Source organism: Harpia harpyja, chromosome 10 (assembly GCF_026419915.1).
Source record: "Harpia harpyja isolate bHarHar1 chromosome 10, bHarHar1 primary haplotype, whole genome shotgun sequence".
In the NCBI taxonomy this organism is placed as follows: Eukaryota; Metazoa; Chordata; class Aves; order Accipitriformes; family Accipitridae; genus Harpia; species Harpia harpyja.
The window spans coordinates 8,321,226-8,349,102 of record NC_068949.1 but is presented as its reverse complement, the minus strand read 5'-3'; the positions used below and the strand labels follow the sequence as shown (position 1 = coordinate 8,349,102).

General features: G+C 40.6%; 1 protein-coding gene across 2 annotated transcripts in view; it reads left to right on the top strand.

Moving 5' to 3' along the window:
• The window catches only part of PRKG1 (protein kinase cGMP-dependent 1), a 534,317-nt gene that overhangs the window by 338,369 nt on the left and 168,071 nt on the right, over positions 1-27,877 (top strand). For both annotated transcript variants that reach the window (XM_052799366.1, XM_052799365.1), the window contains exon 5: positions 26,174-26,237. In XM_052799366.1, the coding sequence (XP_052655326.1) occupies positions 26,174-26,237 (64 nt within the window). The remainder of the gene's footprint in view (positions 1-26,173; positions 26,238-27,877) is intronic.

The window sequence follows — 27,877 nt, the reverse complement described above, 5'->3', positions numbered from 1 at the left end:
GAAAGGATACCCATTGAGAATGATGATGCAAGTATTGATACTAGTTTTAAAGTTTAGGAGGAATCACAGAAAACTCAGTCCTGTGGCCTGTGGCCTTCATCCAGGTGAAATGCAATAGTCTTCACTGCTTCAGGTATAAAACAATACTGATACAGTTTACTGGCAGTGTAGAAAGTAGCAAGGGGTGTGATGATCATCCATTTATTTCTCTTTTATGGCCACAGATGTTCCCATTTTGTCATGCTGTCTGTGTGCCCACACATAACATCTCTCACCAATGGTTTGAGCAGGGTGGCTGAATTGGGCTAAGAGTCCAGAGCTCCCATCCGAAGAGGTCAAAGCACTTCAGCTCCTTTTAAGTGATCAGTATCGGATTATTAATTTGTTAATCAATGGGTTGGAAATCAAAGGGGAAGCAGACCAAGGAGGTGGGTTTGCATCTGAGTGCTCTCAAGGTCTCAGCAAGGTAGACTCACCTTGCTGGGTGAAAAGCAAAGACAACATGACAGATTTGAAGTTCCAGGTCTGTTTCCTAACGTTTTCAAGGATAAGTTTCCCATTTCCCATGACCCATTTAACTCTTTTCCCTAATGGGCCCCAAATCTGGTTCTGGAGCCCTTGGTTAGTGTGCTGTGATTTGATAGTCACAGGCATTTCAGAGCTCGTCCTTGTGTCTGACGTTTCTCATAAAAAAACACTTACCCACCTATCCAACATGTTATCGCACCAGACAGTCCCTATTCTTGTGTCTATTTTCATGCTCAAATTACAAATAGATACCTACCAAAGCATCTGACAGTCTCCTGTCCTCAAAGGAATCATTCAGCGATGCTCAGGAGGATTTCAGCAGTGTCAGGTGTCTGCTTTAAAATATTTTGCTTTTTGACCAGGAAAAGTGAGACTGGCTGCCTTGGTGGCAGCCACTCTGAAATTTTTTATATACTGGTAGAAATGCAGTTGGAGGCTTCCAAACTTAAATTTCTTTTGCTCAGCTAATAAATACATATTAACATATATCAGCTCCTATGTGAAAAGAGGAGTATTATCTTTATTATTATTATTTTTCAGATGAGTGAGTAACCTGAGCATTTCTTGACAGGTTACAGGCTGAAGTTTAGCTTCTGTATCTTTTTCTTCCCCTCTTCTAAGAAGAAATGCCTGAATTTCACTGCAGTGTATTAGACCGCATATGGAAGCCCTCAGCTTGTTAGAAGACTTGGGAGTAAATAACATTTTTATGTGCCTTAAATTATTTAACAGATTTTCAATTACAATTGATTAAGCACCTTCATCTACAGACCAGGAGGAGTACTTTGATGATGCTGATAAATATTTTTGCCCAAATGAGGCAGCTTTAGAGATGCTTGCATGGGACTGAGCAGTCTATCAACCCACACCCTAAACCAATAGATTCTGAAAACTGGGCTGTAAGTAACAGCCTAGATGTTCTTCCTTAGTTATTCTGTATGCAACATGGCTTCCAGAAATCAGTGTCAGTCTGTTACTGCTTTTTCTGTTTTTGTCCAAAGATAGTTAAATAGGCAGTGGACCAGTCATGTTAAATGAATCCCAGTGGTTTTCACCGGTGGTGTTCTATTAACCGTGAAAGTCTGTGGCAGAGAAACACTCTTGCCAGTGCTTGTATGCAAGCGTTGAGTCTTGCTGGGGTCAATCATGCCTTTGGGTTATGTTTGCTGGTACTTTTTCTCCTTGCAAAACTGTTCATTGTCTTGAGTTGGTAATTGGAAAACCAGCTGAGGTCTCTGGTGAAAACAAAACTTTTAGAAAATTACTAATGGGCTCCAAGGAAACCATGCTTATCTGCGTGCAAATTGAAATGCTTAAAATATGTGCAATGTTAGGGAGAGAAAGTAGTAGAAAAAGTGCCTTTTCTTCCACAGCTGGTGGAAAAGTTTGAGTACAGACTAATTGCTAGAAGGATATCTTAGGCTTCATGTTTGAAAACTGTGTATCCAAACTGTCATTTGATCTTAATGAAAAATCTGAGTTTGCCTGCAAATATACAATGCCAAGCAAAGCATTTTGGCAAACCATTTATTTGATGAAAAATGCAGCTTTAGGGCTGAATAATTTGTTGATGGAATACTTCAGAAATAATAAAAGAAGTCTCTGCTTTCTCAGTGATGGATTCCTTGCATGTTGAAATGACTACAAGGATGAGGGCAGAGCAGCGGATGTCATTTGTTTGGGGTTTAGAAAGGCTTTTGACACTGTTGGCTGCAGCATTGTCATTTGGAAGCTGAGGACGAATGGGCTGAACGCATGGATGGTTAGATGGGTTGAAAGTTGGCAGGACTGTTGGGCTTGAAGAGAGGTAATTAACAGCTTTGATGTTTAGCTGGTGCCAGTGAAAAGCAGAGTATGGTGGGTGTTGATACTGGGGCAGATACTCCACATCTGCATTGACAGATGGTTCAACAGAGTAATCTTCAGCAAATGTGTGTCCAGGGATAAATTAGGGGAAAGGAGCTGTTGATGCCAAGCCAAAAAGTGGACCTTCATTTGAAAGAGACCTTGAGAAATTTGTCTGTTGGGTCAGAATCAACCTCATGAAACTCAACATGGAGTACAGGGTAGAGGTTTGTTCCTGGGGTGGAATAACCCCATGCATCGACAGAGGCTGGGGACTGACTGGATCAGAGGTCTATAGAAAAGGACCTGGGCCGTACAGTGGGGGCCAACTGAGTAGGAGCACAGCATCTTGTCATCATGAATAGTCCAGTAGGAAGAGAATAGCTGGCAGGTCAAGGCAAGCATTTAGTCCCTCTGCTCGGTGCTGGAGAAGCCACACCTGGAGCGATGTGTTTTGGACCCCAGATAAGCCTCTTAAGATTGACATGGGGGGGTTAAGAGAGGATTTAAGAGCAGTCTCCCACTACTGCAGGGGCAGTTTCAAAGGTATGGAGTCAAATTCTTCTTGGTACTGGCAAGTAATAGAACAAGGGGCACCGGCCATGAGTTGAGGTCTGGGAGGTTTGGGCTGGACAAGAGAGCAAATACCTTTTCTCGAAGGATGCTGCAGGTCAGGACAGGTCACCCAAGAGGTGGGGGGATCTCTGTCCTCAAGAGGTCAAAGTGTATGTTTGGTTGAGGATACTGTTGTGGAAGGATTTCAGGAGGAATCTCATGGGCCAGTTTTGGTTTTGTTGGTGCCTCTTTGTGTTTTGGTGTCACAGTTGGACAACTGGCACTAGGCAGAGTGGAATTAAATGCAATCTGGCAGCAACTGGATAGCCACGAATGAACGTAGAGCTGGTTCAAGATGAGTGGAAAAGCCTGCCCTTCTGCCATACCCAGTCGCAGAGGAGAGTGGTGGCAGAATACCAACATGGGTATGCTGGTTACTCAGCCAGTGTTGGGTAGACATCATAAATAGAAAATGCCACTTTCTTAGCAGGAATTGTACCCATCACCTTTGTTTTGCTTTCTAGTAGGCTCATGGTATGTAGTGGTTTTGCATCACCTTGCTGTCTTCCTTTTTCAGTCTCTCTTTTTTTATTGCAATAGTAAAAACTTCTAAATACCTTTGGCTTCAAAGTAGTGGCATGTGTTTCCTGTGATGTCACTTTTTAAATAAAGTCTGAAAATGTGAACTGTACTTCAAAAATTGACCGTTAAATAAATATAGGTGGGACTTTTGCAGTCAGTAGCATTGATGGGAAAAAAAATGGGGGGTTGTGTATGCCTGAGTAGTTAAAAACCTGATCTTTTTATTTCACGTTTAGATATTTATCAAGGCAAAATACCACAGCAAGAAGTAATACTTCACATGATGACCACCACATACAAGAAAAATAGGTCAGGCAGGATCAGCTTCATTTCCATGGCAACTGCTTAATCGCTAGTGGAAAAGGCTAACTTGATGCCTAAGTGCTGCTGCTTTACATTAGTTTCATTGCTGGGTCTTAAACGGGCTTATTTTTACAATGACCTGGTGGGCATTGAAATGGCAATAAACAGCAGTTACCTTTCTAATAGCCTGTGTGTAGTTTGACATCATATTTTAGGCTCTTTTATATATTTCTGCACACTTGGGGTTGTGGTTTGCCAACGCACGAGCTTTCAGCTGAAAGGTGCATGGGGATGTCCTCCTCCTGGCCATGGTGACAGCGCTGCAGCTTGGTGGGAATCTCAAGCTGTAGCTATTTGTAGTCATCCTGACTTAAGGACTGGGACATTTGTTGGGTGGTTTTTTCCTATTCCAGCTCCAATGTTAAAACTACATGACAAAATAGAAAACATGAAAGTCTAACTAACTGATGCACTTGAGGACGTCACAGTGGCAACAGGGCGTACATATACTTGAGTTTTATCCTTTTATTTGTTATGTCTAGAACTGAATGGACGTGATAACGTTCCTAAAACATAGCAGTGTGTGCAAGAAAGCTGTCTGAGGTTTCAAACTCTGTATTTAGCTACTGTGGAACAAATTTTTCATTTATTCCCAGAGTGGTTTTGATGAAGCTACAGAGAAGACCTTGGTGTGCAACTTCCACACACTTTGCATGAGTGAAACATGGAGTAATTTTATTATCAGACTTGTTAAATTGCTTTGACAAATACAAGTTGCCACTAACAGATTCTGATATGGTGGCAAGTCCTAAGCATCAAGACACAGACAGGAAAGTTGAGATCTGGAAAGGAAATGAAAACATGAGTAAAATGTCAAACTTTAGAGGGCAAATAGTAAATATTTAATGTTTGATGACTGTGTCTCAGCTGACTGTGTCCCTTACAGCAGGTCCCTGAACCTATGCCCATGTTTACACCATTCCCAAACCGTCAAAGTCATGCCTCAGGTTTGAGTGGAGATAGAAGACTTCTGATGACATTGGAATTTGGTTTGAAACATTCAGGCAGGAATTACAATGTCAGTAAGTAGTTAGCAGTGCATTAACTTGGAGTCCACTTTTTTATGAAGGATTCATTGAAGTTTAAATTTGCTGTAAAGCTGTTTAGTATTTACTAAGTGGTTTTGCAGTGCAAAGACACGGCATTTTGCTTGATGAAAACAGCCTCTGTCATTGCTGCTTTCTCCTGGCACCAGTTTTAGTAGTGCTTAGTAACATGGTGTTGGCTAAAAACATGCTTTGGCCTCTATTATAAAGGACGCTTTAGAAACACAGATCTAAAATGGATTGCCTGGTCTGAAAGATGTGCAGCCTGTATCAGAGCATTGGAAGTTAAATTGTGACGGCTGGGGAAGAGAGGAAAACTTAGGATAACTGGAGTTACACCCCATGGAGTAATGCAGTGCTTAGGTGGTGCTAGTTCTTCTTTTAAGAAATAAATGGTTGCAGGATAGGAGGAATATCAGCAACATCTTTGTCTGCCAGCTACAACCTTCCTCTAGCGGGGTCAGTAAAAAAGACGATGGCAAAAATCAAAGAAAGGTGTTATTTCTTCACATGATCCAATTGGCATTTATTTTCTGTAAATCGGAAAGATCCAATACAGGTTCACAAGTGGAGGCATTTTGGTAACTGTTACTTAAATACATTTAGACAGATTATGAAGAAGTGTGTTTCCTCTCTGCTGGAAAAGGCTGGCTGGTACTTTTGAAGAGAACCACAGTGAAAAAAAAACAAACCCCACCCATATGGTTTCGTAGACAAACTTGCATATCAAAGGCTTTAGCCTTCATTTCATCTTTCCTTATGGATGGCTGACAATTATCACACTGCCCAGCTAACCTAGCTGTGGATAAGAAACAGACTGATGGAAAAATGGAAATTGATGTGCCACTTGTCCCTGAAATCTTTTTTCTTTTTTTCTTTCTTTTTTTCCCGTGCCATTTGGTAAACCTTTGCAAAAAATGTATTTCAACAAGAACAAAGATTTCTTCAGGAGTCTGATTAGCTGTCACTTCAGTTAACTCTTAATAAACACAAAACCCTTCAGATGTACACGTTTGAATAAAAATCATGTAATCATGTTTTGCTGATTGGAAGTCCTCTGGGGATTAATACGTGTTGAAGTCTATGTTTGTTCAAGCAAAAATGAAATAGCATGCACTGGCTCTTAGGAGCTTTGAAATAAAATTAATTATTACTTCCTCTGCAAATTGGAACCATGCATATGGGAGCATAAAATGCATGAATTGGTCTAGATTTTAGTCTTTGTTAGTAATCTGGATGAAACAGTTGCTGACTGCAAGTAAACCATGTTGCTGAATACAAAACAAACCGTATTGAGATGAAGAATAGGGAGAGGGTCTTTGAATTCATCTTGTTGCAACGCATAACTCAGGAGCACATCTTGTACTCTGAACTGTATTAGAGTTTAAAGGCCAAATTAAGTAAAGAACCGGGCATGCTTCCAAACGAATAGCCCATTAAACTCCAACCCTCTGTTGGGTTGTCTGCTAGGAAGCGTGCAGTGAGGCCACCCTTTGATACTCTTTGGCAAGGAATAGCACATCTAATTTTGGCCTTGACATTACAAAAAGATGCTGTAGCGTCTGCTAGAGACGTGAAAGCAAGCTGCGTTGGAGATGAAGCCTCAGTGTAGAAAAAGCTGCTAGTTTGCTATTTGGGTGCAATTAGAGGTGTGAGTGAAATATTGTGATAATATTCATGGGATAACAACAGTGATTCATAAGGAAAAGAGATCCTTTCTGTATTTAGATTGTATCTCTGCAAAACGTTCAGGATGAAGGATGCTTAAATGTGTTATACTAATGCAATCCAATGGTGTTTATCCACTTTTATATCCCATATATTGCAATACTATACTTACTTGTCTCGCATACATACAGCTTGGCGAGCTCATCAGTAGCTAATTTGGCAGGTAGAAGAAGAAAATTGGCTTTAACAAATATTTGAAATAAATCTGAAGAATTTAGGCTCAATGAGGTGGCTTAGGGAGCTTTTACTCTTTCTTTGGTCCGTGGCAGGTTCTGCTCCTCCTCTTGATACCCAGACAAAACCCCTAGAACCACCCATGACTACCGATGGACCTAGCAGCAAAGGGAGTATGTCAGATATTTCCTGAATTAATTTTTTTCTGTTATTGAGTTTAACTTTCACATCTTTTAGTTATCTAGTACCTCTTAATTGTTATCACTGGGGTTATCACTGTGCTGCGATAGCAGTGGATTTCTGAGTTTCACCCAACAGGCTGCCTGAGAGCAGTGTGAGATTACCATCGTGGTCTGGACATGGGTTGTAGAGCGTGATGGGTGCTGATGGCTCATAAAGCTTGTCCCACTACCTGGTCAGCTGTTGGGGATATTTTCTGTATCTCTTTGTGATTTACATGGTTCCAAACATTGCATCTGTCCTCCGCGTGCTTCTCTCTCTCTGTCCTGTAACTTGGAACAAGGTGAGAAATATAATGAAGATAATGGTTTTTATTCTTCTCTTTAAATAACTCATGGTATGAAATTGGACATTGATCTTCAAAGGCAAGAAAAAATGTTTGCAATGTCTTTTGGCATGAACCAGTAGCCTTTACAAGGAAGAAACTCACTCCAAGGGGAATGCTTTGAAAGTGGTACTCATGCCTTTACTATTGTTTCAGCCCAAATCCATGCTTTTCTGAGTATTTGAGGTATTTTTAGCTTGTGATTGTCGAACGCTGCTTGTTTGGATGTACAGTGCAGCATACAGGTGTGCAAAGTCTGTGGTCTTGGATGTAGACTACATCCACCGATGTACAAAACTGGTTGAAGGAGGAGTGTGGGAAGTTGAGAAGTCAAGCAGATAAGACAGCAGTAGACTGAAGTGTCAGAAGTATTCATAGTTGCAAGAGAAACACTGTGTTGGTGCTGGTTTGAACATTGTGGTCCATTGTTACAGGGGTGATGTATTGTGATAATGTGAGAATAGGAAGGTTATTTGCACATTCAAATGTGAAGATGCTTTTCCAACAGGAAAACACATTGAATAGGGTAGGTTCTTGTTTTTATTGTGGTATGCTTGAAGGTTAGAAAAGGCCCTGCGTATGCTGTTCTCCAAGCACATCTTCATTCATCTCTCTGACTAGAGTACATTTTTTTAATCTGGTATTTGTTGTGTTTTGTATTAGCAAAGTACAAGAAAGATTAAGTACAAAGCCTTTAATGTGATTAGAAATAACTGTTTAGATGTGTATCTCATTTATTATTTGTAATTGTCTTGAGACTTGGCAATCTGCCTTATACATACAAATAGTAGTTTCCCTTCAGAATGGTTTAACATGCTGAAGTATGAAGATATAGAAAGTATTGATCTAAAGATAGGCGAGTATAATTAGCAGAAAATAAATTGTTACAGAAAGTAGCCATTGGCATTTATGACAGTAGATCTCTTTCAGAAGCTTTTGTGTAGTGTGAAATCCTGCCAGTAAAATTAACTTACTTGATCACTAAATTCCCACAGATTATAGGTTTGGTAAATTGATTATTTCGTCTTCCTCGCCCCTAATTCACGGTGTCTCTCTTTATGTCACGGTATGTGTGAAAATACTCTCTAAGTGATGTGAGCCAATTTTCTTGTGACTTTGCTCCTATTACATATGTAAAGACGGGAGTGCCTGGGGTAGAGGGATTTTAGTTCGTGAACTGACCAGAAAAAAAGAAAGGCTTTTTTAATGAACTACATTTTCCCCTTCATTGAATTGTGTTAAATTCATGTTAATTTCAAGAAAACAAAGAATCTGGCTCCTATTTGGGTCCTTCCAACAGAAGTGAAAAACTGAGTGTGAGTGTAGGAGCCTTCACCAAACTGGAGAGAAACAGAGGTCTACTCTTTCTTCAATCTGCTTTGAACCAAAACATACTGATTTGTATCGGATCGATCAAATTCTTTTCTCATTCTTGGGCTGACCTAAACATGCTCCTCAGGATAATGTCCTAACCATGGTGGTGTCAAATACTTGGGGTGGCCCATTCTCAATCTCTGCTGGCAAAGAGATTCCAAATGAAGAGACTCTCCAAGAGAAGTGCAGATGTTCACCAATGCTTGACCTTGATCTCAGGAGGCTCTCGCTTCCATGAGACCTTTTTTTTGCTGGCCAAGTAAGGCATTTTTCCTTGCCAGACAGAGCAGTTTCCCCAGGAAAGGCTGAGAATAGCCTGCCCAGCATACTTGGTGTTTCCTTGGTGCAGGTATTTTCCTGAGACCTTCAAAGCAAAACCATACAGCAAACTGTGGTAGCACCTAAGAATAGTTTTTGAAGGCCAAACCTGCATGACTCTGGTTTAATAAATATTGTATTTGGAGGAGCAAGTATTCTTGGCTTTCCTGACTGATTGTTAATGAATTTTAGTTAAAATGATGGTTTGGTCTTGGTTTTGGAATTACGGCTTTTGTTTGTTGTGTGCACTTTGAGGATCTGGGGAGAAGGTCCCTGCTCTGAAGGTTTTTCTGCCTCTTTAGAAGGTATCAGCTGCACCTTGATGCTGCTACTTAAAAGAGAAGTCCCCTATTAGTGTGGATTTTGGTCAGAAAATAATTACTCAGGGTGAGAAGATGAAGGTGCAGAGCAATGCCAGGCCAGGGATACAAACCACCTCCAGCAAACCTGCCTGCTGCTAGAGTGTGAACTGAGATATTCTACTAGGTTAAATCATTTCAAACTACTGTATTTAAATAACTCTACAAAGTATCTTAGGAATAACAAGCTATCAGCACCATAACAAAATGGAGCATAGAAAATCCTCAGTACTGAATTCCTGGAGGCATTTGCATTTGAATTAGGGCAGGCAGAGGAGGAAAACCCATCAGCCCGCACACACTTCGTGGTGCTGCCGATCCTGGGTTCTCAGCAAGGCTGCCAAATGCGATGGGGTGGAACGACTTGGGCTTGGCCTCGGGGCTGCAATAACTACAATCAGTCAATTCTGATGTGGGAAAAGGAGGCTGTACATAATATTTCATGCTTATGAAAAATAATCCATGTGAGCAAAAGACGGATTTTAATTTCTACATTTAGACCCAATTTTGAGAAGTCTCCTGGGAATCTTGAGAGGAGTTAATGACTCACAATGTGCTTAATTACCTGTTAATGTTACTTTGTGCTGAGCAGACAAAAAATCAGAGTTAAGCAGGCTGCCCTGAAAGGCTTAGTGTTTCTTTAGCTAAGATAAAAATTCAAGAGGGGGAAAAAAAAGTATTGTGATACAACAGCCAGTTGCTTGAGAAGATTGCCCAAGTCAAGAAAAATAGTTGGATTTTCTGAATGTTATTTCCATGCCCCATGCCATGAGGGCAGGCTGCCTTGAATCTTTCGGTGATTTGAATACAAATTCAGACATGAAAAAAAATCTAAATAGATTGATAGGAACCTAGAAGGTACATATGAACAGCATTTTAGAAGGGAAAAGACAAATGACAGCAGCTCCATTGGCCTAGTTTCACGGAGACAGCTGTCCACAGCAAACTCAGGGATGCGTTTCTGAACCTTAAATGAATGTTGAAGTTCTGTTCTGAGTGGGAATAGATTTAAAGTACCAGTAGTCTCCCCTTTGGAGTATATGTTCATCAGAAAAGTAGTCACACAGACAGTTTACCTGTCTGGATAGGATCACCTAACACAAAATGGTGTTTGGGGGGTTTTATTTCAGGGAACTAATTCTAATTTTACACAGGATCCACATTCTTCTTAATAATGGTACAAATCACATTTTTGAAGCAAGCCAAAGTGGACTTAGTCAAGTTACTAATGGGAGTGATTTTTCTTCAGTGACTTTAGAAAAGTTCAATAAATACTGCTATTTGAACACAGATCTATTAAATGTTTTTATGTCCAGTCAGAGACCAGTCTCGTTTTCCTGTATCTAGTACATTTGCGCATCGTAATGATCATTTTATGCCTTTGTCCTCTACTTGCATGGCATGAATTTTTAATGTGCAGGCAGAAGGTGACATTTTTATTTCTTTTATGAGCATCAGGAATGCATTTTAAATTCAATTATATACTGTCTCTGGAAATATCACACAAGTGACTTGCCAATAAATAAAACTCATAGATTACCAAAAACTAAGGAGGACCGTAATCACCAGAGTGACCTAAACTGTGGGAATTGAGCAGCATATTACTTGTGACTTCAAAAAATAAAAGGTAGTGCATATTAGGAAGAATAATTTAAACTTCATATAGACACCGATAAACCAGTGTAATTATTTCTGGAAGAAGATGAAAAGAGTTGCTACAGCTTAATGCAGACAAACTCACCGTGTGCCCCAGCAGTTCACAATGCAATTAGAAATAGGTATTTTAAAGTGTAGAGAAAATAGAAAGGGCATTACATACAATGAAAATGAGCTCAAAGAACAAGCTTGCAGGAGTTATGCTGTTGAATTGAACTACAGGTGAAGTCAAATCAGGCTTAGTGTCCTCAGAGGGATAGTAAAAATCCTTAACTTCTTAATAATTTAGACAATTACAGCTGACTTGGAGTGAATTAGTATTCTGTTAAACTGCTAACAAGGAGGCTAAGGAGGACCAGCTGGTTGAAGCACACTACAAATCAATAAGATACTGATTTTAACAAGAAATTCTAGACTGCTAGATATACAAAACTTTGAAGATGACTTTCAAAGCAAAGTGGAATATGTGTGTGCACAAACACACACATCCATATACACAGAATTTTTAATGCTTTGTGCTAGGGTGGAAAGATAAAAGGTGTTATTTAAAAAAATCAATTTGGCTTGATATTCGAACCAACTAACTAAAGTGTAAGCCCTTATCTAGAGTAGGTAAATACAGAAGAAATCAGCGTTTTCTTTCTGAGCATAGAATAACAGAGTAGTTCATGTTTGAAGGGTCCCTGGGATCATCTGGTCCAAACCTTCCTTCTAAACAGGAGGTGAGGTTCAGCTAATCAAACCAACATAGAGAAGTCTGAAGGGAGTAGATGTCCTGTCCAGCATGGCCTCTAGTCCACTGCAGTTGTAGGGAAGGGAGATGCTCAGCATGTCCTGGATCCTCTGTTGGAGGAAACCGGGCTTGCAATCCATGACCTGGATTTACAAGTCCAGACTAATGGGATTTACCCTTCCAAATGGCACCAGAAATCCAGGAGCTCTTGTTCCTCTGTGTTTTCAGATGACAGCTTAAACTGATGTTTCAATACATTTCCACCCTTCATAAGCAAACTGTTACCAGTGCAGTCTTCATGAGGTCCTGGATGTCTAAGGGACAACTGAAAAGTGACAGTCTCCCTAAGCCACTAAGATCCATTACAACTTCCATAGACATATGCCACCGAATTTTTATTAGGGGAAGGAAAAGGCATGTCTTTATAAGAAAATGTCCAATCTTGTCTTATAGGCTCCCAAATGAAGACGGCTCTGTCTCAGATAATGCCGTTCTAGTTCTTGCCTTATTGCTAGAAAATGGGAAATGAGATAAAAATCTCAGTTTATGTGATTTCTAATTCCACTGGACCTTGCCTTCCTTCACCTGTAAGATGATCTTCACCATCTGATCTTTCTCCCATGTAGGTAATAATTACTCTGAATCCATATCGAATGACAAATACATTATTCCAATGAATGTTAATGGAGCTTTTTTGGAGGAGGTTATCAGGGAGCACCTGGCTACCTTGTTTTAAGTCAATGCTTGCATGCTCGCTCTGATGCTGTGGCTGTGATCTGCATGCCTGTACCAAAAGTGAGTTATTGAATACTTACACTATTAAAGGGCATTTTGTGAGACGTTAATCACCTGAGAGGAGTAAATTGCCTCATCTGCAAACTTGAGGAATGATCATCAATAAAACAGAAATGACAGTGAACTAGAAATGGATTTATGGGTATTGCTTTCAACACCCTTTGCTCACTTCTTTTAACTATATTTTGATATCTGTCAAAGAGTGAGCTTTTAATCTAAAGTGTTTCCTTCTAAACATACATAATGGCATTTTTAATTAAGATGCCATGTTGACGCGGAAGTCACGGACACTGCACACAATCAATATGATCAAGCAGATGCCACTTTATTGCCAAGATAGCTCGGTTTATATGTTCATTCTAGTTACTGTTCGCGCATAAGCAAATTAGAGATTGGTTAGCATGAGCTGTCCACGCACCTAGTTACACCTAGTGATTGGTTATAACAACACTGTACACGCACATAAACATAAGGCATAATTGGTTGTATTAACTAAAACATGCGAAACTTGTCTCAGTCTAATTGGTCAAGATAAGCTGTGGAATTGAGGTTCTTTGCCAAGTTCCCTTTATCGTGGAATGCGCACCTGTGTTCTTCTAATTGGCATCTTTCTTTTTTTGTCTTCTTGTTTATTCTGTTCAAGGCCTTCTAAAGGCATTTGGAATGCTCTTACTACCGTTAGCTAAATATGTGTCCACAAGCAAAGCATGCTTGAAGTCTGCTGCCTACAAAACATCCTTGGCTCACAAATTGATCAATTCTATCGAGTCTGGATTATTCACTATGTGCCCATTACTTTCCAAGTATCCCACAAATCCCTCTTTTTGTTTTTGAACAATCCAGACTTTAGCCATTGCATTCTGTACCATCCTTCCTAAACAACTGAGTATACAAGGGATAATTAATAACAAGACTACTAATACTAACAAAGCAATTCCCAACATTTTTAACAGATCTCTTATCCATCCCATAATTCCCCAATGGGTAAACAGCCTGTCTAACCATCCTAAACCATCACTAACCTGCAGTTTTTGAACTTGGTCCTTCATTATTTGTACAGCTTTATGGACCGATTCAGAGTGATCAGATAAATTCATACAACACATTCCATCTAAATCTTCACAACCATGACCATGTGCTAGCAATAGAAAATCAATAGCAGCTCGATTCTGCAACATTGCATGCCGTCTTGCACCGCAAACTCAGCCCAGCAATCGATAGGTGCCAGCTTTACATGGGCGTCCCCATGGAGGCAACGATGGCCTTGCCGTACAGCAGCCCGATGCTCTTCGGAAAATCCCGGTATTTATACATTTGCAGAGGATCGGATTTAAGCGGGTGCCAAAATCCGCCTCGGTTGCAATATGGGGAGCCTATGATGCATACGCTCGCTGGCCAGGCGCGCTGCACGAGTCATAGCCATCCTGTCTACTGGTTCATGGGTTTTGTGATGCGGTTACAATGCACCGAGAATCTTGACCTGTTATGTTGGCCAAGGTGACCTACAAGATCTATGAACACAATTAATTAAACACAGTAAAAGGAACATTATACCTAATAAAATACAAGAATAAAAGAAACCCCGATTTTTAACAAAGATACAAACCAACTCCTAAGTCCCCATCCTGCAGCTAAATGCTGTAAGCCGAAATGACAGCTTTCTTAATTGCGTTAAAGCTCTTGCAGCTCCTTCTTGCCTCTGCAGTTCTGTTATCTTGTTTATTAATTGCTCCACTGTCCAAGTTCCTCATGTCCGTTGTTTTTCTGGTGGTTCAAAGTCCTTTCATACTGCAGCTGTCACGTACTCCGGCCCACTCATGCTAACTGCGGCCTACTTATGCTAACTCCAAATAATCAGGCTCAAAGAAATGTCCCCTATTTTCCATGAAATCTCCCACACCATGTGGCCTTGAATAAATCAATGTACAGTAAATAACCACATTTGCCTTTGTCAGCCAGCCTTAATCTTACCACGACAACCTTCTTTCTATGAGAAAAAAAAGCTGACTGGTATAAATTATATTTTTAAAATAATTTTTGATAGGGTACTAGACTGACTGTTTCATGAGGACAGGCTCTGTGTATAGCCAGGCTCACTGGATGCTGCCATGGGCAAAAAGGGGCAGCGTGGCGCATCCTGGGCTACAGGGCTCAGGGCAAAGATTCAACACCAAAAGTGAGTATGGCAACTTAATTCCTTTTAGATCCATCTCCCTTGTCCTTCACTGACATGCCTGTAGGCTAATTTCAGGGTCAGGTTTCCCTTCTGCTCACTTCATGTCTGCAACAGAAGTTCTCTAAGTATCACCCATGTTGGCTCAGGGAGTACCCACTAAAAATTCCCCAACACTCAAGTTTCAATATTGTCTTTATCACTCTTTTGAGACAGGACAAGTGGAAGGGGTTTAGCGGTTCAACCACAGGCAAACAATCCTTGAATATCAATGATCTCAGTCCCTGGTCAGCTCAGAAGGATTGATGTAGCGGTGTGCCTGTGGAGATTCCTTCTTGGGATACAGAGACATTTGTGTAACATGCTGATCTTTTGTAATCTGTTGATTAGCAATTAATTAAATAAATTGATAGAAGTTAATGAAGCTTTCATATTGCAGCAGAAGAAATAATGGAAAAGTAGGACATGCTGGATAGAGCAAAGTTAAACATCTGTTGCGATTCGAGTGGGGACAGATCCAATGTGTGTTGGATCCAATGCAAGATTTCCCGAGAGTTTCCCCTCTGGCATGAGAGCAGCCATTACATGGATCAACTGACCCATCGCTGGTTGGTCTTGCTGCTTACTGCTGGCCAGAAAGTTTCCCCCTTCTCCAAACCACATTGTACCTGTAATGCGTTGCACATTGCAGTACATCCTTGTGGCTGGGTCTGTGCTTACACTGATGCTCATCCAAACCCAAGATGCTCCAGTTTGAAGGTCATGTGGGTTGGGCACCGTCCTCCCGACAGGGACTTTGGGATGCGCCTGGGCATAGGGTTGCACCTGGTCTTAACAAAAATGTCTTCTAATCAAGAGTCTGGGAGCTGGTTTGAGGGTTGCAGACCCTAGATGGGCTGTTCTTTGAGCAAATGCAGAGGAAGCAATAAGCAAAGATTGTTTGACAGCAGCTGAATAGAGTTGTATTGAATAATTGAAATTGTCTTCCCAGCATGGTTTTTTTGTTTTGGTTTGGGTTTTTTTGTTACCCATTATATTGCTTGACTGTCTGTAATATTCCCAAGATTATGTTTTCTTAAACAATTGAATTTTCAAACCGTATTTCAAATCTGCCAAGCTTATTTGATTATTTCTCCAATACAATCTAAACCACTTGAAAATCCTCAACGTTTAATTCATTTTCAGCTGCTTTTTATTTTCAGCGCAAAAAAAAAAAAATGCTGCAGAGGCTTACTGTACATAGCAAATTTTGGAGTTCTGGGATGTAAGGGTTTTACTGAGGGGAGAAGAAAATCAACAACATGGTAAACTCAAAGATTATATCGTTCTTCTCCTTTCTTTAATTCAATAAGAGGACTGAGGCTTGTCCTGGAGAAAGAGAGGTGTACCAGCTATGGCTTTAGAGGCATTTTAAAGGTATTTAGTATGCTGGGCCTCCTAAAACATGTAGTATTACACGTTTCAAGTAGATCCAAACTCAACTCAGGCAAAGGTCCCTGTAACATCTATTAAAAAGGCATTCAGAGATAACAGAGCTCTTCTACAAAAAGACAGAGAGCAACAGCAGCAGCATTCCCAAGAGCATGAATAAAAGCCATTAGAAATAAGGAATTAAGACGAGCCACCATCTGTTAGCCTTCAGAGCTTCACAGAGGATAAATGTCCTGAATTACACCCCCCAATCAATAACGAGTGAGCTGTCCTTTCCGCTGCGACCAGCAAATGAGCGCACTGCCGAGAGAATGACTTCGCTTAAAATAGGAAGGGATTTGCTGTCTGTGTATTTTTGCCTTGGGCAAATCTTGAAGTCAGTGTTCCTCTTGTGTCTCCAACTGAGTAGTAATTATTCAACACTGCCCTGGGGCTGCGCAGGTCAGAAATTGGAAGGAAGGGGGTTTTTGCCCATCAATGTGTTGGGTTAGAATTACTGTATTAGGCTGGTTAGGATGTCCTGGAAGTCTTGCAGTATTTGCTGGTGTTACCAAAGGTTTGCACCAACACTACTTGTCTGTAGGATAGTCTCAAATGCCTCTATCAAGCACTCTGAGATGAATTTACATGGGGTCACTCTCATCATTTCATGCAAACATGCTTGTCCTAGGTTTCCACCGTGAAGAGGAACAAACTGTTCTGGACTCTGGTGCCTTTTTCGTAGCTTACTTCTCTGCAGAGGAGGTAACTAAGTCAATACCTGGAAGACTATTCTCGGTGATGATATACTGATTAAAAGTGCTTTTGGTTGGACTTGTCCCTCAGTAAATCATCTCAGATGCATCAATCCAGAGTGAGAAGTTCAAGACTACCCGCAAAGCCAGTTCTGCTGCGTTTTCCTGTGTCTGGCAATTGATGACACTGCCAGCCACAGCGTCACCCCTGCCAACTCACTACATAGGAATGTGTCGGGCAGGATTTCCATATGTTTTATCCTACGTTATTCATTTGCTTTAGTGCAAAAAGTCTTCTGACTCTTCTTGTAGTAATTAACAATTACAAAAAAAAGAAGATATTTAGATATTTCAATGCTTGCTTTGTGAATTGTGTAGTTTCAGTCAACATCTGTGTCGGGGACTAAGGTTTTTTTGAAAGTTCAATATTAGGGACCCAACTCTCACATCCCTTTGGTTTGGTGGGTGCTGAAAGAAATCACCTGGGAGAACATGAAACGCTTGTGATTCAGATGACCTTAAAAACATATACAGCTTATTTTTCTTTTGTATATATGTAATTATGGAGACAGAAAACTATAGTAATCTTTTTAATATGTTCATTTAATGGTGACGGTTAAAAGGAGGGAGGCTGGAAGCAGCATTACAACAGCAGTGAACATTGCAAAACAGGGTCTATGCTTTAGAAATAGTATTGTCAGTGTCTTCGTGAAAAAGATATGACAATTTGCTGTCAAGTGCAGTAGACATTTATTAGAGACAAAACGCCTGGTTTCAATTGGTTTTGAAGATGTTGTAAATACCCAGTTTGGAGGAATGGGACAAAACAGACTGTGCATGCAAATGCAACTTGTCACTTCTTTAAACTCTACTATGTCTTCAAAATACTGATCAGTGTTTAAAGATCTCTTTTGAGACACAGCATGAGAGTCAGTCGCAAATGTCTTTCATTTTCTAAGCACGGTATTCACATCTTGTGTGAGATAATCATTTTTGTTTGACTTTATTCTGGTGCTGCAGTGATGCATTTGTAGTTTCAGTCGACATGCAGAAGCAGAAATTGGGCTCAGTGCACCCACTCCAGGATTGTCCACAGAGGCTGAAGGGTGAGGGTTCATTTCCCATGATATCTCCCAGAGAATGGGGAGAAAATGCTGGAGAGAAACTCCTTGGCAGTAAGCTGTTTTGAAGAGGTAATAATTACATTGCAAGCCAAGGACAATTTAATTTTGGCTGTAGTGTGAATGCAGGATCATAGAAACGAAGCACACAGGATACAGGGCTGTGAGGCTTCTTGCGACAGCTATGATCTTTAATAACCTATATAATAATGTTGGAAAAGACGTGTGAGTTGGAAGGTACAGAAGCTTTCTTTTAGGACTATAGGTATAATTTAATTTGCAAATATGAAGAAATATCAATGGCTACAGCAGAAAAAATTGCATAGCATACTCAAATGGTAATAGCAGGTATAGGTTTCCTCCGTAGTCTGGCACAAGAGCAGCACTGCTAGGCAGTGTGAATCCTCTGTCTTGAGATGAGTGCTAAAACTGTGCCTGCTTAAAGTTTAGTGGTGTTTCCAAAGTAGTTGCTGCTGTTGAGCATTTATAGCTCTTTGGGAGCAATTGTCCTTCTAAAGATGAATAATCTTGAGTGAATGCATGTAAAATGGGTGAAGGGGTTTACACACCTACTAATTTCTCTCCCTCCTTCTCATCATGACAGCAACAATTTAATTTTTTTTAAAATTGTACAATCTCCCCAGTGACTGCAAAATGAGATGCAGTAGGAGGGCTGTCTCTGATAATGAACCCCTGTCAGGGAAAGACAGGGATTGACGGAAGCAAGGGAAAATAGCACTCCAGAGTACCTGAGCAGCCTATTGAACATAAACAGAGCCTGGACCAAAATAGGGTGTGCAACTGCATCCTTTTGTGATCGTTTCACATGCCGCATGTGCGTTCCTCACAGGGACATCAGAGGTTTGGCCTCATGATGTCAGCAGACCACTTCATCTGTTAGCATCATTATTATCCTTTCATCACGAGAGGAAAAAAATGCAACCCCTCGCACTTGCTTTACTTTAGTCTTTTGCTCATAAGGAAAAAGATCAGTTCATTTGCTTTCTGCATCTCTCCCATTTTCATACGTATAGCATCTCTTAGTATATAACCAGATGTCTGGGAGAAAAAAAATACACTACAGACCCCTTTCAGGAGTTTATTTACCAGAATAAGGTCTGTGCTATGAGTGGCAGAGCTTTAAAATTGTACCTATAACATTTTCACCCTCTCCGAGATTAACAATTGCAAATGATTTTAATGCTTTATGCATAATGCTTTAATGCAGACAAGTCATCTGCAGCACCAGCAGAGCAAATCTATTCTTTCTTCTTAAGAGTTGCATTGTATAAGCTGCTTTCAAGGCCAGACGTAAGAGTAATTAACGTGAGCGTGAGTAACTGTCACTCTCCATCTCCCTTTTTCCTTTGTCTCTAGTATTCTTTAAGCTAAGTAAAACGTGCAGGAAATTGCTTCAGGAAAACTAGCCTTGACTTGCCAATTACATTTGCAATAGGGTAAGGATTGAGTTTCTGGAGAACTAAATACACCTTTTCTGAACTTACTTTCTGCCACTTCTGTTGTGGTGGGTACTGTGTATGAAAAAACCCCAACAGTTTATCCTCCAAATAATACCTATTAATCTGACAGAAAAGAAGAATTGTATTTGGATGCAACAGTTTGCAACACAAAATGAATATACAACTCTCTCACTCCGCACACTTGCCTGTCTTGCACGCTGGCTCTTGCACAGAGGCATCCAGCAGCTGTGTTGGCCTCAGGTGCTACTTGCAGTTGTTCTCACTGTTCAGAAGAGGATTCCTGTCCTACCACCTCCCCAAAAATTTTTGCATTCTCTCCTCAGCAAGCTGATACATGGTCCAGTCACTGGATGATCTCAGCACTCTGGCATTGCCGGGCACTTCCGACACCGGATAATCCCCATGGCATCTCTGAGCACCCTGGGAGATAGTTTCGCTGAGGATCTGAAACTCAGCATGCAACTTGCTTACCAGGATGGAAGTGCATTTTTAAAACACTGGAATGAAATCCCACATATGGGACGATGGAAAACATAGAGGCAGGTCTTGCTTTGCGCTTCTGCTCTCTGCCTTCCTGGCTTGGGTTAGAGTTTATTCTGTAATCAGCATTTTTTTTGCTCTGTATGGTTGTATTAACATACATGACAGGGACAGGATCTGTCCCCTAAGATACAAATGTGGCATAGGAGGAATAGAGATTTTTTATTTTTTCCTTCTGAAACTTATCTTCTACAAGATCCCACTTTAACCGATACCAACCAGATGTCAGGACGGATGTTAACATGGGAAAGGTGGGACTACATGGGATTCTCTGATGCAACATGTCCCAGATTAAGAGAAGGCAAAGAGAAGACAACATGAAAGACTGCACATTAAATTTCTGTAAACTTTCAGGAATAAGGCTGCAGACATGTTTCTTAGTTCTTTTTTTTAAGGCCATGATCCCGACAGAGCCAGCAGTCCCTATCAGACAAAACTTGATGGCCAGTGGGCAGCTGTCTGTAGATAGCATTTCTAGCTTGAGTTGTTCAAAACGTCGGGTTTTGTGAGTATCCTAAATCAAGCGTCAGCTTCTGCTAGGTAAGATTTAGCCTCATTTCTTTCAGAGTGGAGAGACAGTGCTGTAGGGGCATCCGAAATGTTGTAAAGCAAGGACATTAGCATTTTTCAACCTTCATTCCAGTTGGGTGCGGAAAAAAAGAGTTTCAGGGAATGCAGACAGACTTCATTTCCTTTTACTGATCTGTTTTGATTTTTAAACTATGCTTACCCATCTGGCCCAAGGCAGAGAACAGCGACAACAACTGCATTTGTTAGGTGCCAACCAATAATAATAAAGGGTTTGTTTCAGAGTTAACCCACGAGGACCGTCTGCTGCCGACTGCGGAGCTGGATGAACACTTTCAATGAACATCCTTCAAAAGTTTGGGGAACACATCTTGAAATGCATTTAGAAAGTGAATAGCTGCTTTTGTGTTGGGGTGAAGAAAGAAGACAGCCAATGACCCTGCACAGTTTTCATGTGTGTCAGAAGACAAATGTTCTGTCAGAGTGCTAGCATTTCTGCCACTGAGTATTTTTTAGGGTAAAATCAACCCCTTGGGTTGCAGCCAGGATTATTTGGAAGCTCTTGCTGGTTTAGTACAAGAGTAATCCCATGGGATGAATCAAAAGGATGAATCGAAGTGTTGCTAATGGGGGATGTTGCTTCTACCTAAAGGTTGAGAGCAGCTCAGTGACTGCAGTTCACCAGGGATGGAAACCTGACCTTTCGCATTTCCTTCCACCACCTCTGACCTTTCATGCTTCCTTCCACTGCCTTCAGGTTGGGCGCATCTTTGCTTTTGTATCGGGACGGAGATTCAACATGGACATTTTGGCACAGCTGTTTTCCCCTATTTTGGCAGCCTCTCTTCAGCATGTTGAGCTCTCTGGGAAAATGTGCCGCTTTTTGAGCCAACCGGAATAGCTGCTCTGCCGTTCTTGCAAACAGCAAGCAATTCCCCATGGTGCCCTCACCACATGTATGGACTGTCATCACCTACAAAATATTCCATAGGTGAATAGCATGAAATATAGCCAGCAAAAAGTCACCTCTCCCTGCCAGCATGAGCAGCTCCTCCACCATTGCAGCTACTTCCCTTTTTGTGCTCAAAAGAGAGTCTAACAAAGCTTGGGGCAGGGAGACTGGAAAAGGTCAGAGGTTGCTCCTCATCCTGTTACCTGCGGTGGCAATCACACATCTTTTGTGATAAAGCATTGTGATGTTTGTGTATTGATTAAAAAAAAATATCGAGTTTATTGCTATTTGCTGTTAAAACTCAATTTCCTTAAGTTAGGGATCTGGTTTGCCTTGTTATGTGCTGCCTTTGTAGAGTGGCCTGGATCTTCATGTGGGTCTTGGATTGTACTTTTGCAAAGGGACCCTATAAAATAGGCATAAATAGTTCAGTAGAAATACTTTTTAACACCCATATCACCATAAATAACTTTGAGGAGCAAAGGGGGCTGCAAGTGAATAGAATGTCAGCTGTGAAAGCATCTCTATTCCATATCCAGCTTTATTCCATAACCTCATCACATAAGGATGGGGTTGCATTTTGACTAATCAGTGTTAGAGGCCTTAGGTAGGGTAGTGCTGATCACCGTTCAGCTGTTTGCTTCAGAGTGGAAATTGTAGCACAACTGGAGCTTCTTCTGCAATTAAGTGCTTTACCAGTTTCTCTCAAAATACGTTTAAAGGATTAGGCAGCAGAGAAAGCCCTAGTCATCATCTCTCTGGCCCAGGAGTGATCAAGGCATTCACTGAGGATGAACAAGATGGGGGCTTGATTCCCACCTTAACACGGGTATGTTGGAGTGCAGATGTTTCCCTTTCAGGGCAACTTCTCAACAGTATATTATTCAGCGCAGGTGAAGAAATTGCTCCTCATTATATGGAATAAGAAGCAGCTGGAGAAAGTCCACAGGAGGACTGGGTAACCAGACTTGTAGGAAACACAGCTTGCTAGGAAAGGCTAAGCAAGCTGCTAGTGCTTAGTGTACAACAGGTGTAGTTCCTGGGCAAAGTGGGAGATGGTTGTGGAGAAAAGTGGAATAAAATAAAGTCCTTCATGTGTGCTGCAGGTAGAAAGAAGAGTCATGAGTTTTAAACTTTGTTGAGAGACATCAACATTAGATACCAGAGTATCTTTTTTCCTAGCTGTAGCAACTGTTACTATCTAGAGTACATGACAAGGATGTTTTAAAATCTTCATTATTGATGGGTTTTAAGAAGCAGTTGGAGAAGAACTTGCCAGAGAAAGTCTGGGTTTACTTGATCCTGCTTTGTTAGGCACAGAGCAAGTAATTTCTTGACAAGGTGGAGCTGCATTTGCTGTGATTTCTTCTATCATAAATAATGAATACAGCTGAACTCAAGTGCTGAATGTTTTCTTTTGTATATTTTCAGACTTTTTCACAAATTTCACAAAATTGTAAAAAACAGAGTGTAATTTTTCTTACCTCTTGCTGTGCTGCAACATCTTCAAAGATTTCCTTTGAGTCTTCTGCTCCTATTTGTCTTCCTAGCATGCATTTTCCCACTTGCAGCAATTTGCAGCTCAGCTGTTTTCCTCTAAGCTCTCCCTTTAGAGCTGAGGCTCCATTTTCCTTTGAGTGCAAGTACCTGCATGGAAATAATCTCCAAAACATTGATTTTTGTACACAAATATTTGAATAATACAGGTGGATTTTGGAGGAAAGCAAGGATCTTTTTTATCAATCTGTTTAATGTTGTCATGGAGAGAGAGGGGGCATATTTTTATTGGCCTGGAGACTCAAGCTAAGAGTTCAGTACGGTCTTATACACTTGAGCATCTTTTCAAATCTTGCTGTTCTTTTCAAATCTTGTTCTTCTATCGGTGTTATCATTAGCTCTGTTGGCCTGAATCTGTAACATCTTTTAACAGGTCAATAAATGATTTCTCTCTGCTATTTTATAAAGGCATTTGTTCAGTACTGGCTTTTTTGGTACTAAAATGATGGGCGGTCCTGTAAGTCCTCTTCTTATGAGACTCAAATATAATTTGTCTGTATTGTCTTTTCTAGCTGTTTAGAATGATACTGGCCCATCATAAATCACCATAAATCTGTGATGCTAATTGTGTAATTCTGTGATGTGATGTAGTTGGAGTTCATTTTGTCAATGATTTTCCCATTATCTGCTCTAGTACTGTGTTAAAGTTGTGTTTATCTTGGGATATTAAGTAAAGAAGGAAAATTTCCTGAGTTCTGAGTAGTAAGATTTAGAATTTTTCAGAGCTCCTATGCTATTTCCCTGTTTCTCACACAATTGGTCTATAATAGATGTCTTCTGCTACCCTCCCTTAGATTGCACAGGCATAATTATCTGTAAAAAAAATATGCTGTGATGCATTCTCCCCCAATTTGGGAGTGTGATGGTGCAACCACAGTAAAATTTGTCCAGATGTCTGTGAGTATTATCTTCTCCCACAAGTTTATTCCTCATTTGGGAATGCTAGAGTTGGTATAATGAACTTTCATTTTATACTTCGGCCCAGAATTCATATAATTCCTTTTTAGTTGTTTCTGTTTGCTCTTGTTATATTGCAGACCCATGTGTTTCCAGTGAAAAAGAGTGCTTCCTAAGGAAAAAAATGAAAGATGTAGTTGAGAGCATGAACAATTGTGTTCTTCTACACTTAGTTGGCTGGTTCTGTCTTGTTATCATTTAATACATTCAGCTGAAGTTTTTTGGTGTGGGGTTTTTTGTTGTGTTTTTTTTTTTAAATATTGAAGGCTTCCAATCTTTCCAATTCCACTGCAGCATAGCATATGTTTAAGCTAATAAAAGCAAATTCTGCTTCAATTATGCTCACAAATTAAGTTCACCGGGCACTTCATGCTTGGCCCCAGACAAAATACTGGGTTTTGCTATCAAGCCCTCTGCAAGGTCTTCAGACCTCCCTTTGCTTTTGTGGGCTTTCTCTGTGTGCAGAAGCAGCCACCAAATTGTGCATCCAGAGTGTTTAGGGCTCGTGAACCATAGGTGGGGTGATTACCCCAAAGGCACATGCCAGGACTTGCTCTCCAGAGTTCAGGATTGCAAAAAAAGTATGGGTTTGGTTTGGGTTTTTTAGGCTCCAAAAACATGGAGCGTAACTTTTATGCAGTTATGTGATCCAAAGAAAGAAGTGAAACCTTGTGTGAAAGGAAAAGCATGATTTATTTTGGGTTATATTTACCTCTCAGCAGGAAACTCGTCCCAAGGGCTCCCTCCCTCCTCGCTTTGCACCTGATCATCAGTGTTCTTGAAATCAGAGCAACACGTTGGGGATCTCAATTTAATATTAAGAGCGTAGGACTATGTTTACACCGTGTAATGGAGCATGATAAAGCAACTCTTGAGCGACCTGTTCTTGGAAATAGCCTTGGAAGGGCTGTATCAGCTCAGTGCTAGGCTTGGGCTAATATTTCATCTAGATGCATTGCTAATTAGCCCACCAATGACAAGCTTTTTTAATTTAAAGCAGGTACAGTGCTGCTTTTCTGCCTCTGGAACGTACATTGTGTCTATGTGTTTAGTTTAGCATCACTTGGGAATATTGATGAACATCAAGTTTTTATGGAAAATGGAGAATGAGAGACCAAGGTATTGCAGAATGACAGACTGGTTGAGGTTGGGAGGGACCACTGGAGGTCATCTGGTCCAACCCCACTGTTCAAGCAGGGCTACCTAGAGCCGGTTGCCCCAGACAATATCCAGATGGCTTTTGAATAACTCCAAGGAGGGAGACTCCACAATCTCTCTGGGCAGGCTCTAAGGTTGTGGAGATACAGCTTCAAGGTCAGGGTAGTTGCAGGAGATTTGGAGACCCAACTTCATATCCCTCATCCTGCTCCAGACTGAATTAAATCTCAGTCCTGTGGACCCTGGGCCGGTGGGCTCTTTATTGTTGTATTGCCCTCTCACCACAACCAGCAGGTCAAGCCTGGCCTGGGAGACCTTTGCTGAGGGAGATGCTACCAAACAAGTGGAAAAGTTGCCTTTATGGCAAAAGAAAACAAACAAACTTGGATATAAAATTCCTGATGAAGACTTAAGTAATTCTTACAGTGGTTTGATGCTGGTTTGTTGCTGACCCTTTGTGGCTTCGTGCTCTGCATTTGTTACGTCTGTGTGTGGTTTCAGTCAATCTGTTACCTGTTGCTGGTTAGAGCTGATCTTTTCTGCCTATTTATTTATTTATTTATTTATTTCTACTGGGATGCAAGCAGACCAGGAAAAAATTTGTACTGTCATACATGTGACTGAACAGGTTTGCGGTGCAGATTAATTCCAGTAAGTCCTTAATTGATTCTTAGTTGATTACCAGTTTTATGAGTGGGTCTCCAGATGTTTACTGCAAGTGGTCTCCCATCATCACAAAATACATCTTGGCTGCTAGAAGAAGGTCAGATTTCCGTTATATATGCCACTTTTCTGGTGAATGCTTGTTCAGCCCCAGACGATGAGGGTGAAATACCTCTGGAAGATTGATGAGAGAAATGCAGCTAGATTTATGACCTATATAGAGGGATCCATTAATCGAGGTTTCTCTTGTATTGCAGTGTTCCCACATTCCAAAGCCTTCCTGAGGAGATACTTAGTAAGCTTGCAGATGTCCTTGAAGAGGTAAGTGCTTTTAATTTTGAGAGCTAATGAGTTCAGAGTCTGCGAGCCTTCTGGTGGCAATATCCAGGCTCTTTTTTCCAAAAGAACAACTTCACAATTTTGTTCCCAGTTATGGTTGACTGTTCCAGCACATTGAGATGATGAGAGGAGCTGTGTGAAAAATGAGTCCAGTTTTGAACAGGACTTATGTATTTTTAATTGTATTTCTGTCCAACTGCGGAGCAAAACAATCATTTCCTGCAGTGTGCAGAAGGGAAACCTTTTTCTCCAGCCCCTGGTTCAGTGGTGGAGAAGGGGGGGATGCAAAAATACTATTTCCTTTCAAATTTGATGGGACGCTTATGTTAGAGGGCAATATCATGCCTTAAAGGAGTTGTCACAGAAAAGCTGCTCCTGTGAGAGTTACAGCAGAGAGGGGTAATGTAATACGTGTTGAGATATTTGATGGTCCAGATGGAGTTGCACTTTGCCTACCTGGCTATAACTAGTATTTCATTAGTGTCAGGCTTTTAATGAGTCTTTATTTTAAAAAAACGAAAACCACAGACAAAACCCCAATAACAAAAAAACCCAACCAACAAAAAAAAAAACCCCAAACTAAAAAAACCTGCACCCTACCTCCCAAAAAAACACCCAACCCCCCAAAACAAACCAAAACCCTCAACCTTGCCCTGTAAGTGAACAAATAAAATGGATATAAAATATTTGAGTTTCATTGCAGGCAGTTTGTCCGCATAGTTTATTCACATAGCACTCTGTTCTGGGCCTGCAGAATTGCATGTGATTAAATATTACAGAAACTGTTAATAAAACATTTCAAAATGTAGCCCTGTATGATTTAACTGCAGGAAATCTCTGTGTACAGCAGTACTTTATTTCATTCATCGTTGGTTTTTCTCACACAAGCCTTGCCATCATGAGCAACCCTAATAAATAAGTTTATAGAAAAATGTTCATGTGTACCACGTCTGCCATTGATTTTAAGAAATGGTGCTGCTGACATTTGATTTTTTTTTTTCAGAGCATTGACAGGACATTGTTAGTTCTTCGCCTTTTTTATTTAGTATACAAATAAATTTTGTAATCCCAACAAATCAGTTGTTTGTCGTACAGAATAATTGCATATTTATAGATAAACTTTGTTTCCTTTACTAGAAAGTAAAGGAAGTACTGTTTTCCTTCCTAACCAGAAACAGAGAGTTTAATTTGCTTGGATTGCATAACCAGCGTTAAGCCCCTTATCAAGAGTTAAGGAAAAGAATAAAGTCAGTAAAAGTTTTCCAGGGACACCCGAAGTTTCATGGCAGGGGAAAAAAAATCATAACAAACATCAATGAAGAAATGAGGCACGAAAGCAGCATCTGCGGGGATAACGCTGTAACCTTAGGGTAGATATTATGGCAAGAGAGGCTGGTCATCCCAGTCTGTACTGGGATATGGCTCCCAATTTCCTACTTAAAATCACCCTTGTTATTCCCTCTGGATTAGTCTTTAATTTAACATACCATGTTTTGCATAAACTAAAAAATTACTCTACTATGTATTTAACAGTATCTAACCTATTGAAACTAAGCAGCAATAACTTTATCCTCTCTGTTGCTGTAACAAGGATTGGATGAAAATGACTGGTTTGGCACAGT